Genomic DNA, 14,023 nt, shown 5'->3' on the forward strand with positions numbered 1-14,023 from the left:
ACAGTCGTCAAGGATATCGATGTCAAGTCTGCATCACCGCATGCGCCTCTAGAAATTGGAAATCACGAGCTAAGAGCGACTGAGCGGATACGAAGGCCTGTTTTCCGCAACCTATGGTCGCATGCACCAGTTTTGGAGTTAATTATAGTCATACGCTAACTATTGCTAGCCTTCTGCCAATGTTCTAGGCACATTGCTGATTGTCTTGGCATTGCCTCGTTGTTATGCCTTGATTAGAGATAGATCGACATCTTTTAGGCCTTCAGTGTCCACAGTAGTATATATGTTCCGCTGTCAGCCGCCATATAAACGTCTTGATACAGCTCTCTGCCAAACACGAGCCGCGCAAAAATGGACTTCATCCCAGACTGGCTACTGCACACCATGTATGGCCTCCCTGCACCAGCAGGCAAACGCCAAAAGCCCATGCAAGTGCTAGCAGTAGGAATCTCTAGATCAGGCACCGAATCGCTACGAGAAGCACTACACATCCTCGGCTTCGATCATACATACCATGGCTTCGACACGATCCTGCCACCCTGCTCACTAGAAGCGACATACCGCCTTCTCCAAAAAAAATACTGCACGGCGCCGAGTCCAGGCCCGCAATCCCCCAAGCTTACCGCAGAAGATTTCGATACAATCCTGGGCGACAGCGTCGGCGTGAGTGACCTGCTAGCAGCAGAGTTCGCACCCGAGCTCATCGCGGCATATCCAGACGCCAAAGTAATTCTGAACCTGCGGCGCGATCTGGACGGCTGGTACCGCAGCATGCAACAGACAATGGGCTATTTCGACTCGAACCCCATGGACTGGGACTGGTGCAAGTCGTGGTTTAGCGCGGAGTTGTTCTGGGTCCGGCAGGCGATGTGTCGGACGATGATGCCGCGGTTTTTTCGGGGGAGTTTTCATTCTAATGGCAAGTGGGTATATGACCAGCATGTTGCTTCTATCAAGGGTTTGGGTTTACCGGGTCACCAACTCCTGGAGTGGTCTGTTGATGATGGCTGGGAGCCACTGTGCAGGGTTTTTGGACAAGGAGGTGCCGCAGATGGATTTTCCAAATGGGAATCCGCCCAAGGCGTGGGCGGAACGCATTGCTATGACCATGGAGATGCATCATCGGCGGGCTGTGTGGAATATGTTGGTCTTCGGAGGTGTGATGGTTGTATGGCTAGCCTTGCTTGTTTCCTACTTTTGGTGAGTGATGTTGAGGGGCAACTTTCGGATGGTAAAATGCAAGTCGTTGAGTCATATGTATACTTCTATCTATCATAAACTCATAGGATAGTTGGATCGAATCCACGGGTGGCAAAAACATGAATGACAAGAGTGGGATTCGAACCCACGCCCCTTTCGAGACACGGAGATTGATGGTTACCAATCGGATTCGGGTGGACCTGAACCGTGCGCCATAGACCAACTCGGCCATCTTGCCGGGATGCTTAGGACTCTCAAATCGTCCGGGTCACGATCCCGAAGTGTCTTGCGATATTCCCCACGAGGCAGTGTAAAGAACGGAACGAGTGAGAACTTGCCTGGTGCAGAAGGCTAAGTGTCCCCAATGTCCATGTGGAGCCCAGCCTCCACGGCAGGGCTATCCTCCACGCGAGGTGCCGTTTTGGGACTCGCTCCTGAACTGACGGTCGGAGAGACCGGGCCTTCTGATTTCTTGGGCGTGTTAGGGCTGGCCGCTGGAGGATTGCTTTGGGCATCACCACCTGCCCGGCCCTCTGCTCGCCGGGTCTTGGCTCCCTCCTTTAGTTTTTCCCAGCGGTCTCGGTACCGCCCAAGCACATTCGTCAACTTTTCGTTCTCGCGGCCAACGCGCTCTAGCTCCTGCTCACCGCGGCGAACGATCTCTTCCAGTTCTTTGACCCGCGGGTCTGATTCCGACATGGCTGGAGCGCTAGAAAGTTGAGCTGTCGGAGATGTAGCGGTGGACAAAGCATGTTCTGGAGATGGGACATTGTGGTGGTGCATCGCCCTTAACGATTGCTGCAATGCCATCGATGACGACTGGGCGTTGACCTCCCACATATGTAGTCGTTTAGAAAGTGTGTCGGACAGATGCTTTAGGGCTTGGTTTTCCATCTGCAGTTCTTCCAGAGTCTTGGGGTTTTGGAGATTGGTGATCTTCTCAGTAGCTCCCCTCCGCAAGGTCCGTGAATTGGAACCCTGGCGTACTTCCGGGGAAGAAGGGGTCTCGCGTGCATCCACAAAGTCATCATCGGCATCCTCCAGACTGTTTCTGCGTGCTTCCTTCTCCGCCCGTGTCAAGATTCCCGCATAGGACATTGTGCCACCCGTAGTGGGGACAACGTAGAACGACTCATTCGGATTTCCTGGACTCGTTCCAGGAGTGTCCTGAATCGAACGCAGCGCAGCTCGCGAGAAGAGCCGACTCACATCTGGTTCAGCGGAAGAAGTCGATCGATCCGAAGTCGCGTGATGTCGGTCCAGTTTCGCCTCAGCAGCAGACTTCCGACTCGGTGGGGTGGTTTTTTTGGCTCCTCAGACCCAAGAGGGAGCCCTGCAAAGGCCAGTGGCGCAGAAATCCTCGAAATAAGACCCTCAAATGTTGAATAGAAACGCTGGAATGGTTCATCGGCCATTGAAGTCGTGTCCTTCGGGGAGACCGACCCCATGATACTCGGAGGCACCGCTTGTTGGGAGGTAAGTTCCGCAGCACTGGGCAAGGGAGGAGACCACGGTTGTCGAGGCGTAGATGCACGGCCTCGTCGCCCCTTCATCGGAACCTCTTGCCATTTCGAGTCCCCCGCTTTGATTCTCGGTGGCGCTTCTGCCATCTTCGCTCCGGCCTGCTGAGAGGAGAGCGTTGGCGATACAGGCGATGCACGTCGCGGATGAGCCGGGATACCCCGCGCAGAGGCGAGGTCACTGGCGATCGAGGAAGTCTCCCGACTTGACACGCGAGCATTCCCCGGCAGCCTTGGAGGCTGGTTCTGGGCATCTGGGGTGATATGTGGGGTCTTCAGGGCCCCGACATCTGTTGAGGATGGTTGAGACGCGGGATTCGGCGATACAACATTAGCCGTGGGCTCTGAATTTGCGCTAACTGGATGTTCATGCTGGAATCTTAGGATCTCCGCGAGCTTCTTGTGGTGGCTTTCGAGTAACTGGAGGGTACGCAGTGCCTTTGGGACATCCACCGGTCAGAGCTGGAAATGACAGAGGAGACGAAACGCCAAACTCACTTCGTGATCGACGCTACTCTGAGCTGCAGCCGCAAACTCACCGGCCGCCAGATCGTGTTCCTCGCTGGCGGCCACCGGGTTGGACTTGCGTGTCTCGAGCACCGCATTTCGGGCGTGGGTATGCGCCTAGATGGATCCAGTCAGCGGCAAGAGGCAGGCAGACAGTCAGTTTAGCATACCAAGGTGAGTGGTGCAGCCTCCATGACGCAGGGCGCGCAAGAGCGAAGTCAGTCGGAGGGAAGTGACTCCATGCGCTGGCGGTATTGGTATGTATCTGTGTAGGTCACATGCTCCTCTCATACTAGGAACAACAATCGCTAATAAATCCTCCAATAAACAAATAGGTTATTGATTGAATATAGTGATTAGAGGATCCACTAACAGCCGAATCTAGCCCTTGCCATTAAAGCAACCTGAGACGATAGTTGGTGAAGGTAGTTACTGCTTTCAGGTTATGGACACCCACGCCCGCCCCGATGTGACATCCACATTCCTGCAAAGACTGGCAGTGCTACACAAGGGAACTACACCTGGGTTGTTCACCAATGAAACAAAATATCAATTAATTCCTGCCCATAGAGTAGTAACTAATTAGAAGAAACTGTTTCCCTTTAATACGATTGGAGTAGTTATTTACCAACGAAGTGACTGTAGCTGACTAAGGTGCGGAGACCACTCCCCTCTTGCGTCGCCAATTGCTTCCTACCTACCTCTGTCGCTGCTGCGGTCGTTCCCTCCATCATCATGCCCATGTCCACCTAGACACAGCCCATGCTGTGGTCGTCGTCATTTGTCTCTGATCTCGTCCGTCGCTAGTGTCCTGGACGGGTATCAACCAGAGCATTGCTCCCCCCACACCCCTGTGTCCTTCCGATCGGAACCATGGAGGATTCCACCTCCCAGGGCTCCCCATCCTCCAGCGTCAGGAGCACCAGCAGGGCCCGTCGCTCGTGGACGGTTTCGGCGGACACGGAGGCGATTCTGAGCTCCGGCCGGAGCAACGGGCAGTCATCAGTCGGTTCCAGCATCGAAAGACCGAAAACCCAGGATGGAGAGGCAGGAGATTCCGTAAAGGCTGGCTCCAGCAGTTTCTCCAAATTGTTGAACGCACGGCGGAGGCGCAAGGAGAGGAAGAACAGTCAAAAACCATTGGAGGACCTGCCACCAGTGCCGAGCGGAGTGGTGGAACGAGCCCTACAGGCAAGTCGGTCGAATGAGTCTCGAGGTAGCACCTCGGCTACTTCCTCATCATCCGTAACGGTCGATTCGGTACCGCCTGAAGGTGATGTGGTCAATCTACTGACAGATGATTCCGAACCTGACAAGTGAGTCGTTCCTTTGATATCCCAAGTCTCCTTCTGACTGGCTCTGCCAACTTGCCTAGGACTCCCCCTCTTACCTCTCACAACTCGCATACTGGCTTCTACACCCTCTCTTCTCCGCTCATCAAGACCGCCTCTGTCGACCCTACTGACACCGATCGAGCTCACGCCGATGTGGACTCTGTAGTGAGCGGCCCGAGTGGAACTGGCTCGGAGTCAAATACAGGCGAGAGTCTCCCTAGATCTGCGACACAAGCAACCTTGGAGGTTCCGACAGATTCTAATGGGAAGAGGCGTGCTTCAACAACGAAACGTTTCAAAGAAGCTATATCGGCAACACAAGACAAGAAAAGTGCCAATGAGGACTCAGAACGTGCATCATCCAAGTCAGGGGGCGCCCGAAGTGGGCGGAGTCTGTTCAGCAGTCGGCGAAGCAGCCTGTCGTCAAAACGAGCTCAACCGAGCCCAGAACCTGTCCCGCCTATACCGGCGCCCATCCGGACCGATATCACGGAGGAAAAACCAGTCGCAGAAGAAAAGCCTCCGTCTCCTGGAAAGGCCCCTAGCAAAAGCCCGTTGCCGACTACTCCACGCCAGCCAAGTCTTCCAGCACCGGAAACAACAGTGACCCCACCAACGCCTACCGAGAATCGCCTGCTCGGTTCCCCAACGATGCCCAATGTGTCAGAATCCCCCGAATCAATCAAACCCAGAAACTCCTTTTCCTCGGCTGGAATTACTGTGAGCCCCTCTGGGAACATGATCTCACATCGACGAGTGAGATCTGCGTCTGCAGCTCATGCCCCAAGTAAACTGTCTACTTCGACGTCATTGAGTCCTCTCGAGGAGGCAAAGCCCCTTGCACATCAACAGAGTGGCTTCTTTTCGTCTGTGTTCTCCGTTGCCCAGAACGCAGCATCTTCATTAAGCAACACCCTCAGCACCCAACAAAAGAATCGGGCCGTCTCTCAAACCGCCAATGCTTCTGCGAATAACCCGTTTGTCGACTCTGCTAGTGATGAGGCCGATAAAACCTCCAGCAAGAGCGAGGAGGGGAAATCAACGACTGTGGAGACCCTTGGGGCCGGTGATCTAAGTTTCAGCCATTTGGATATTGATGCACCGCCCGGCGAGGTGATCTCTACCACTGACGGGGTTGTGATTACCAAGCCCGACTCGCCTATTGAGAAGCGGAGAAATACTGCAGTGTATCAGCGGGACGCGGAGGCTGCCAAACTCGAAGACAAGCGTGCAGCACGCGCGGTTCACATGGCCTACGAGAAGCCTTCAGAGCCCGCGTTTACCGGTCCGACAATTGAAGACGCTCTTGATCTTCAATCTACAGTCTCTTTTCCAGGAGACGGCACGATTACTGGTGATCATACCCCTCCGACAGGCAGTATCATCGACGGCGACCTTGGCGGTATCAAACGCACCGGTAGTGTCCGCAGCCGGCAGGCTCGGAGGCATCGGGGCTCTTCTGGGGCGACAGGGTCGACGATCGCTGCCGCTGCCGCTGGTGCCAGTACACTTGCATTGGGTGTATCTGGCGCCAACTCCAGTGTTCCTCGCCTGACCGGCTTTGCTGTCGCGAGCAAAAAGCGCAATAGAGACTTCCACCAGCTTTTCCGAAGTGTTCCGGAGGATGATTACTTGATCGAGGATTACAGCTGTGCATTGCAGCGAGAAATCATCCTGGCTGGTCGCATCTATGTCTCCGAAGGCCACATCTGTTTCTCTAGCAACATTCTCGGCTGGGTTACCACTCTTGTGATCAGTTTTGATGAAGTTGTGGCGGTGGAAAAAGAAAACACCGCAATGGTTTTCCCGAATGCAATTGCCATCCAGACCCTACACGCGCGACATACCTTCCGCAGTTTACTTAGCCGTGAGTCCACTTATGATCTAATGGTCAATATTTGGAAAATCAACCATCCTTCTCTCAAAAGCTCTGTAAACGGAACCCGCGTTGCGGGCACCGGTGACAAGACAGAGAAGGTTGGAGATGGGGACAGTGACTCGGAGACCGAGGTGTCGGACGAAGACGACATCTACGACGAGGATGAAGAAGACGACAACGCCGATAGCCTTTTTGGCGCTGGAGACGCGAGCATGAATGGTAGCTCAGTATCTTTGCCAGCAAAAGGCAGATTGAGCCGCCAGACTTCTGGCTTATTGCTGACTGCGAACGGATCGCCTCCTGCTGCTGGGTCGAATGGCGAAGGCAAGAATGGTACCAAATCATCGCCGGCCAAGGATGCTGAGAATGATTTTCCCGGTCCGCCTACACATCCACCTACCGAATATACGGAGTCCGATGGACAGTACGAGAAGATTATCAAAGATGAAGTTATTCCGGCACCACTTGGGAAGGTCTACTCCCTGGTTTTCGGCCCCGCATCTGGAGGTTTCATGACCAAGTTCCTGGTCGAGAACCAAAAGTCCGGCGAGCTGCAATTCGAGGGAGGGTTGAAGGGCCTTACCAATGAAAGCCGGATCCGGAAGTACTCATACATCAAGCCTCTCCCCGGCTCCATCGGGCCCAGGCAGACGAAATGTATCAGTACAGAAAATCTGGACTTCTTGGATCTGGAAAAAGCTGTCCTTGTCACGTTGACTACTCAGACCCCCGATGTGCCTAGTGGAAATGTTTTTTCCACCAAGACTAAATATCTCTTCACCTGGGCTGGTGGTAACCAAATGCGCTTTCTCATGACCTGTACGATCGAGTGGACGGGCAAAAGTTGGTTGAAGGGTAAGTCAATTTCCGACGGAATATCCAGGCGTTGGATACTGATTAGTTATAGGTCCAATTGAGAAAGGTGCAATCGATGGCCAGACTACATTTGGCAACGAGCTGGTCAAGGCCCTTAAGATGGGTGTTGTTCCTCGCGGGCGTGCAGCTACTGGGCGAACCAAGGGCCGGCGCAAGAAGGGCGATGGGGCGGCTCGTGAAGCGTCTGGGGCAGCATCATTGAAGGCAGCAGCGGATGCCAATGCGGCCCAGGCGCAATCTTGGGGCTTATTTGAGCCGGTTCGTTCAATCCTCGAGCCCTTCGCAAGCTTATTCAAGCCACTATGGAGTGGCAATATTGCAATCTTGGTCATCGGTATTCTGCTGTATATGGTGTTTTTCCGGTCCCCGTCGGGGTCATCTATGCTCTCGCATGATGTTGGCTGTCCAGGCCACAATTTACCTCAACGCCTGGCTGCATACGAGGAAATGTGGCGACGCGAAGAAAGCGAGCTCTGGACTTGGCTGGAAGATCGCGTGGGCATGGACGGAATGGTTTTCCCGAATGTCGTTACCCATCGATCATCTGGGTCACCCTCTGGCCGCAGGTCCTCCCGATTCAACGGCGCAGATGAGCGCGAGCTAAATGCTCGACTGCGCGAGGAGCGGGTTTCCGATCGAGAGATGGACCATGCAATTCGCACCACTCGCCAACGGCTCGATGTCCTTGAGGAGATGATAAGCAAGAACAAGGAACGATTGGTCGTTGACGAGGAGGCGTTCCGGTCCGAATTGTGAAGGCTCGACTCAACGCTTTTGGCCCATGTCAAGGCTTTCCCCCGTACACTCTACTGGATATTTCTTTTCTTTTCTCTGTATTGTTTATGTTTTCTTTTTTTTTTTGGTTTTGAGAGCGATTTAAGCGTTTTCACCATGTGCAGCTTGCATCACTAACACTGTCTCTCCCATTCCTTGCCTCTTCCAGGTTTCTTTTCATATTTGTTCATGTTCCGGATGATGGCTTGTTGCACCACAAACACTCAAGTCACATGGGACTCTTCGACTTCAGGACTCAAGCAGATCCTTGTCATCCAATTGTTGACATTGTTTTCGCTGCTTTTAGCCTGACTCAGTCACCCACAGTCATTTTGATCGCCACTCGATCCTGCCCTGATCGCGGAGAGGGCGAGCTTCTCATTACCTGTATATAAGTCCCAACTGTCTTGTCTATACAGATATTCACCAGAGCGGGTCCGATTCCAACCTGCTTGTGATGTTTTTCATTTCTTTGGTAATTCAGTCTACCTTTTAAAATATCGTCTCAAGTGAAATAGTTCCTTTTTTGCAATCCCTATGAGTTTTGATGGATTCTTGGATTTCTAGATGGTATATCCGAACCCTTCATGGTCCTCTAGAACAATCTCCCCTCTGTCTGCCCGCTTATTTTGTACGTGGAGTAGACAGTGAGGGCAGCGACAAGTACTACTACCAGCAGCATCAGACCAATGCTTGCCCAAATGCCACGAATATAGCGTGGTGCGTCCTGGGTACGAAATATATGTCCACCCATAATTCCACCAATACCACCGAAGCTAACAATTGAGGCGCGGGAGAAAGCCCGGCGCCACTGGCCTCTTATGTTGTTTTCCTGGTAAGTAAGAATGGATGGATACTCGAATTACCTCCAGCCGTGAGCAAGAAGCAACTGACGAACTGCACCATGGCCGACTGGCTATAGATCATCAATGCAAGTCCACTGATGGACAAGAGGCAGTTGGCCATGATGAAATAAGCTATAAGCTACAAAAAAATACTAGTTTTGATTATCATTGGCCGAAGTATCGACAGACAGTACGGAACTAATAAAGTCCTCTCAATTTGGCTTTTTTAATACTGGTCACAAAAAAAGGGTCTTTGAAGGCTTCGGCTGGTCTGCCGCCACCACAGAAGGTGTGCGGTGCCGGGCTTCCCCGCAAAAAGGTACTATATAGCGCCTGCATTGGCCGATGTTCGGCCAATTCCCTATAGTACGATTTGAAGCCCAATGTCGATAATACCACTGAAAATTCAACGTTGCCGAAGGACAAAATGAATGTGGATTCCTAATCGGTCCCCAATTTTCCTATGGCGTGGTCCCGGACTGGGAATGGGCTACGTGCATTTGCTATAACTCGCATATTGAGAAATACGTACATTTGTACAGATATTCAGAAACAAAAAGAAAAGCAATTTGGTCACCTGAGACCTGCAGCCTTCTCATCATCGGCCTTTTGCTCAACTCTTTTGGCCATCCTCTCTGGGGCTTTTCCTCCAGTGCGATTCAATGTTTTATTTTGAGCAGTTGAAGTTTTCCATGCCTTGATTCCGGAATTGAAGCAGTCGTCAATCTGTTCAAGGGTAAGACGAGCTGTCTCTGGGACGAGCAGGTAGACCAAGGCCACTATGACCATAGTCACTCCAGCATAAAAATAGCCAACATTGGGGCCCATGTTACCGTATTTTGGATCAAGCATATAAGGTGTCCAGAAGGTGGCTGCAAAGGAGAATATCCCGAATAGCATCATCGTGTTTGCTTGTCCATAGGTGCGCAGAGAAACGCTGTGCATTTCCACCGCAGCCAGCGAGGCACCAGGAGCGACAGTTCCGCCAAAGATAAATGCCCACAGGCAGAGAAAGACAACTACCACCATCCGGGCAACCATATCAGCCATCCCCAAGGCTGTACTCACTGACGAGAGTACTAGCATGCAAACACCCATGGTGGCGTACCCGAACAGAAGCGCAAATCTCCTCCCGCCATATTCAATAACAAAAGGTCCAAAACAGGCTCCACCCAAAATGCAAAGCCCAATAATGACGTTGATCAGATATGGGTTGCTTATTCCCACCCCGCGGAGAAATATCGTTGCGTATGGTTGCACAAATTGAATTCCCGTAATTCCTAATCCAATCATAATAACCGCAGAAGCAGCTGTACGACGAATATAGTTTGGTCGATAAATCGCCAGCCAGGATTCAATTGCAGTGCCAGGACCACGCTCAGATTCAATGTGGCTTTTGATATCGTTAATTTGTGCGGTCACCTCCGGCGAGTAGGGATCCCTCTGATATAATTTGCCAAACGACTTTCGTGCTTCGTCTTCTCGATTCTTATTCAAGAGCCAGCGCGGCGACTCGGGAAACATCAAGATCCCAGCACCAAGAAGGATTCCCAAAGGAATTTGGCAAATGATTGGCGTTTTCCATTGCCAATTGTTGTCAGGCGCTAGCTTTGCAGACCCAATGCACACTGCAAATGAAGCAAAATTACCCATTGCCAAACCAATGTTGTAGATCCCAAGCCCAAAACCACGTCTCTGAGCAGCAATGCACTCTGAACCGTAGGTGACACTCGCAGATAAGAGCTGTCCAATTCCTACAGCACTGATGCACTTGCAAACCATATAGTTGCGGAAGCTACCTGCTGTCCCAAGCATACTCCCAGCGCCAACAATTGCCATCGCACTTCCAACCTGGATTGACCACCGACGGCCCATATATCTGCCAGCTATGCCGGAGAGACAGCCTCCAAGTGATAGAAAGAGATAGCTCAAACTAATCAGAGACTGTTGTATTGCCGTAATATAGCACTCCTGTATCACAGACCCGGTCGCTGGATTTTGGATCTCGTGGCAGGTTCCAAATGCCTTTCGAAAAGCCGGCATTATTAACACGGTACCGGAATAGCCATTGTCGAAATTCGCAATCCACGCAGCAAAAGATATCCATATTGAAAATCGTATCATGGATGCTGATGAGCCTTTGGGGCTTTCCTGCCTTGCTGCAACACGAACTAGAGGAGGAAATTGAGGTACCAAGTCATCTTTGCAAGTAGAAGCTTCGCAACGCATTGTAGAGTGGCTCTGGGAATGCCCAGAGAAAATAAGAATTCGTGAGTTGATCTTTGGGCTTGGCAGTTATCCCTTGACCGATGCTCCAGTTTATATGCTGCTCGTTGGAGATCTTGCACGGCCGTTCAAGGACCACGCACTCCACATACCAGAACCCACGCCGTGCATACCTACCTGAATCGCAAAACATGCCGGAGCCTTGCAATGCCCGACTTGAGAAATTGGTTGATATAGAGAATTGACGCATAATATAGCATTGTCCACTGTTCTTGCAAGACAATTGCAAGAACTATTCCTAAAAACATACGAGATCAGAACATGAGTCAGCGATTAAGGCTGGTGCCATGAAACTTTAATATTTGGATACTTATTCCAAGGGGTCCTCAAAATTACCGCTGTATTGGCTTTAACAGACAATCCCCGGTTGCTTTATTATTCGACGAAATCAGACCTTTTATCGCACGCATTGCCCGATACTCAATAAAGAGTTATCTCGTGGTTTGTCGTTGCTGTCCCCGCTTTATCCCGGAATGAATGCCACGTACACCTTGGCCTCTGCTATGCACTACTACTTAGTCAATGCTGACTTAATTTTTCAATCAGCGCGTTAGACCTCACACCAATATGTATTTGTAACCAACGCAGTATGTACTCTTACCGCGCCATGTGGGGCGCTTCCAATTGTCATGACCAGAGACACTTCATGATCGATCGAGTGATGTTACTCGCAACTTGAGACCAATTTGTTTGAAGTACTATCTAGACTACATGCATAGCATACCACTTCTACGTGCATCTTATATGGTAGCGGAAGAGTATATGTACCGAGTGGTCCCGCACAAGCATGTAGGTCCCACACAGTCAAGCGGGGAAATATTTAGGGCTCCTTTATCCTCCAAGACTCGTCTTTTGCCCCAACTTGAGAGCGTTTTCTAATCTCAATTCTTGCAAGCATGGAGAAGGAACTGGAGAAACAGTTGACGGAACAACAAATCAAGTCACTCCTTGTTCGGGAGAGATATTACCGAGACACGGCGCAGTGGGAAAACCTGCGGGATTCCTACCACCCAGATGTCTCAAAGACAGCAATCAAGATCACTTGGTATGACACCCCGCCTACATTAGCTTGATTCCACAGTCCACGCTGTCTAATATATACTCCCACGTTTCCAGGTTCGAAGGAGATGCAGACGGATTCGTTGCTGGGTCCCAAAAGATGGCCGGCGGCGGCACCAATGCCACGCACACTATCTGCCCAGTGGTTGTCCATGTGAATGGTGATAAGGCCGTGACCGAATCTACCGGCAGCATCAACGCCCGGTTCAATCTCGAAGGTCACGATTATGACTGCGCATCTTATGCACGATTCATCTCGCGCCTTCAGAAGGTCAATGGAGAATGGAAATTGTTAACTCTGCATGCTATCTATGACCGGGATACCATTACGCCGGCTGTTCCCATGTCGTCGCCTCCGGCCAATTTTGACTTGACGGGTTATCGTCCAAGCTATAACTGTATTGGTTGGCTACTGGCCCGTAAAGGGTTCCAGATCAATCAGGACTTGCCGGGATCGGACCGTCCCGAACTGATTGCACAGCTGATGGATGAGGCATGGAATTGGTTAAAATAAATGAGCAGGATTGTTCCGAAGCAATATATACCTTTGGTCATACGATCTCATCCCCAGCACTGAGCAATGGGTTTGATTAAATATCTAGATCACCCATATATGAGCAGACTGGATTAAATTTATCTAGAGTGTTCAGTCGATTGTTTACTGCTGGACTTGTATAGATGGAAGTCACATGACCGCGAACCGAATCAAACCCGCGGCCGAACTGGCAACTTCACATAACACAAACTCGCCCACCATGGAGTTCAAGAACATTGTGATCCTCACACTTCTCTATATCGGTAAGAATAGGACCAAGTGATCGAACGCATGAGCTGACACTATCGCAAGCATTCCGCATCTACATGTCGCGGAACTCAGGTTCCTCCACGAGCACGGAACCCCACGGGAAGGTGACCAACGTTGACAAGTAAGAGAGCACCACAGATCCGATCCTTAGATTTGATCTTTGAAATCTCACGTCTATGCAAATAACAGCGAGGCTGTCTTCAAAGCCCTCACCTCCTCCGGCCCCGTCGTTGTCGACTTCTTTGCTACCTGGTGCGGCCCTTGCAAAGCCGCGGCACCCAAAGTCGGCGAATTGAGCGAAAAGTACGCGAATGTCCGTTTTATTCAAGTCGATGTCGATAAAGTGCGCTCGGTGGCTCAGCAAATGGTTGTGACTGCGATGCCGACCTTTGTATTCATGATGGATGGAAAGGAAATCCAGCGGGTTCGTGGTGCTGATCTCAAGGCTATGGAGAAAGCAATTATCGATCTGGAGCGTAAACGTTCCTTGGATATCCCCAGCGAAGGGAAGGCAGTTTAGTGGCCAATGATCAGCTAAGTTTGCCTAATTAGGTAGCAATGCAAAGGACCTGATGTTGTTGTTTCTATGTTGCACGAGCCCTACATTCCGCGCGACGCAGGTGGCATCTGCCGTGGCTACCCTGCACTGCAATTTATATTGCCCACAGGATGTCTCAGTACCAGCGTCACATTTTTCTAAACAGGAAGATCCCAAACACACGATAAAGTGACTTGTTGAAAATTGTTTTCTTTTTTTTTTTTTTTTTTTTTTTTTTAAAAACAATCAGCCCGAGAATCTTTCCATTAGAACACAGATACTTAACTGGGCATCTTCGACATCATTAGCCACGACATAGAGCGAGGTTTTTTGGGATAAACGACCAGATATTTCAATATATTCCGACCAATCTACAGAGACATCATGCATATCGAGTGAA

At 51.0% G+C, this 14,023-nt stretch overlaps 6 protein-coding genes across 6 annotated transcripts; 4 read left to right on the plus strand and 2 right to left on the minus strand.

Annotated features, from left to right (window-relative positions):
• Positions 1-351: 351 nt before the first annotated feature.
• On the plus strand, positions 352-1,204 carry N7474_001933 (sulfotransferase family protein; the record flags this gene model as incomplete). The annotated part of the gene is made up of 2 exons (XM_057193348.1): positions 352-958; positions 1,026-1,204. The coding sequence occupies 2 exons, from the start codon at positions 352-354 to the stop codon at positions 1,202-1,204; spliced, it is 786 nt and encodes a 261-aa protein (XP_057058301.1).
• A 347-nt stretch (positions 1,205-1,551) lies between these two features.
• N7474_001934 (uncharacterized protein) lies at positions 1,552-3,421 on the minus strand (the record flags this gene model as incomplete). Its single annotated transcript, XM_057193349.1, has 4 exons — positions 1,552-2,488; positions 2,521-3,140; positions 3,219-3,344; positions 3,398-3,421. The coding sequence occupies 4 exons, from the start codon at positions 3,419-3,421 to the stop codon at positions 1,552-1,554; spliced, it is 1,707 nt and encodes a 568-aa protein (XP_057058302.1).
• Positions 3,422-4,100: 679 nt separating this feature from the next.
• Positions 4,101-8,072, plus strand: N7474_001935 (GRAM and VASt domain-containing protein; the record flags this gene model as incomplete). The annotated part of the gene is made up of 3 exons (XM_057193350.1): positions 4,101-4,543; positions 4,603-7,295; positions 7,348-8,072. The coding sequence occupies 3 exons, from the start codon at positions 4,101-4,103 to the stop codon at positions 8,070-8,072; spliced, it is 3,861 nt and encodes a 1,286-aa protein (XP_057058303.1).
• Positions 8,073-9,508: 1,436 nt separating this feature from the next.
• Positions 9,509-10,978, minus strand: N7474_001936 (uncharacterized protein; the record flags this gene model as incomplete). Its single annotated transcript, XM_057193351.1, has 1 exon — positions 9,509-10,978. One exon carries the CDS (start codon positions 10,976-10,978, stop codon positions 9,509-9,511), a length of 1,470 nt encoding a protein of 489 aa, XP_057058304.1.
• A 1,139-nt stretch (positions 10,979-12,117) lies between these two features.
• Positions 12,118-12,794, plus strand: N7474_001937 (uncharacterized protein; the record flags this gene model as incomplete). The annotated part of the gene is made up of 2 exons (XM_057193352.1): positions 12,118-12,266; positions 12,338-12,794. The coding sequence occupies 2 exons, from the start codon at positions 12,118-12,120 to the stop codon at positions 12,792-12,794; spliced, it is 606 nt and encodes a 201-aa protein (XP_057058305.1).
• Positions 12,795-13,035: 241 nt separating this feature from the next.
• Positions 13,036-13,605, plus strand: N7474_001938 (thioredoxin family protein; the record flags this gene model as incomplete). The annotated part of the gene is made up of 3 exons (XM_057193353.1): positions 13,036-13,078; positions 13,128-13,206; positions 13,275-13,605. The coding sequence occupies 3 exons, from the start codon at positions 13,036-13,038 to the stop codon at positions 13,603-13,605; spliced, it is 453 nt and encodes a 150-aa protein (XP_057058306.1).
• Between the last annotated feature and the right edge of the window lie 418 nt (positions 13,606-14,023).

This window comes from Penicillium riverlandense, assembly GCF_028828495.1.
Source record: "Penicillium riverlandense strain IBT 135883 chromosome Unknown utg000001l_segment0_segment0, whole genome shotgun sequence".
In the NCBI taxonomy this organism is placed as follows: domain Eukaryota; kingdom Fungi; phylum Ascomycota; class Eurotiomycetes; order Eurotiales; family Aspergillaceae; genus Penicillium; species Penicillium riverlandense.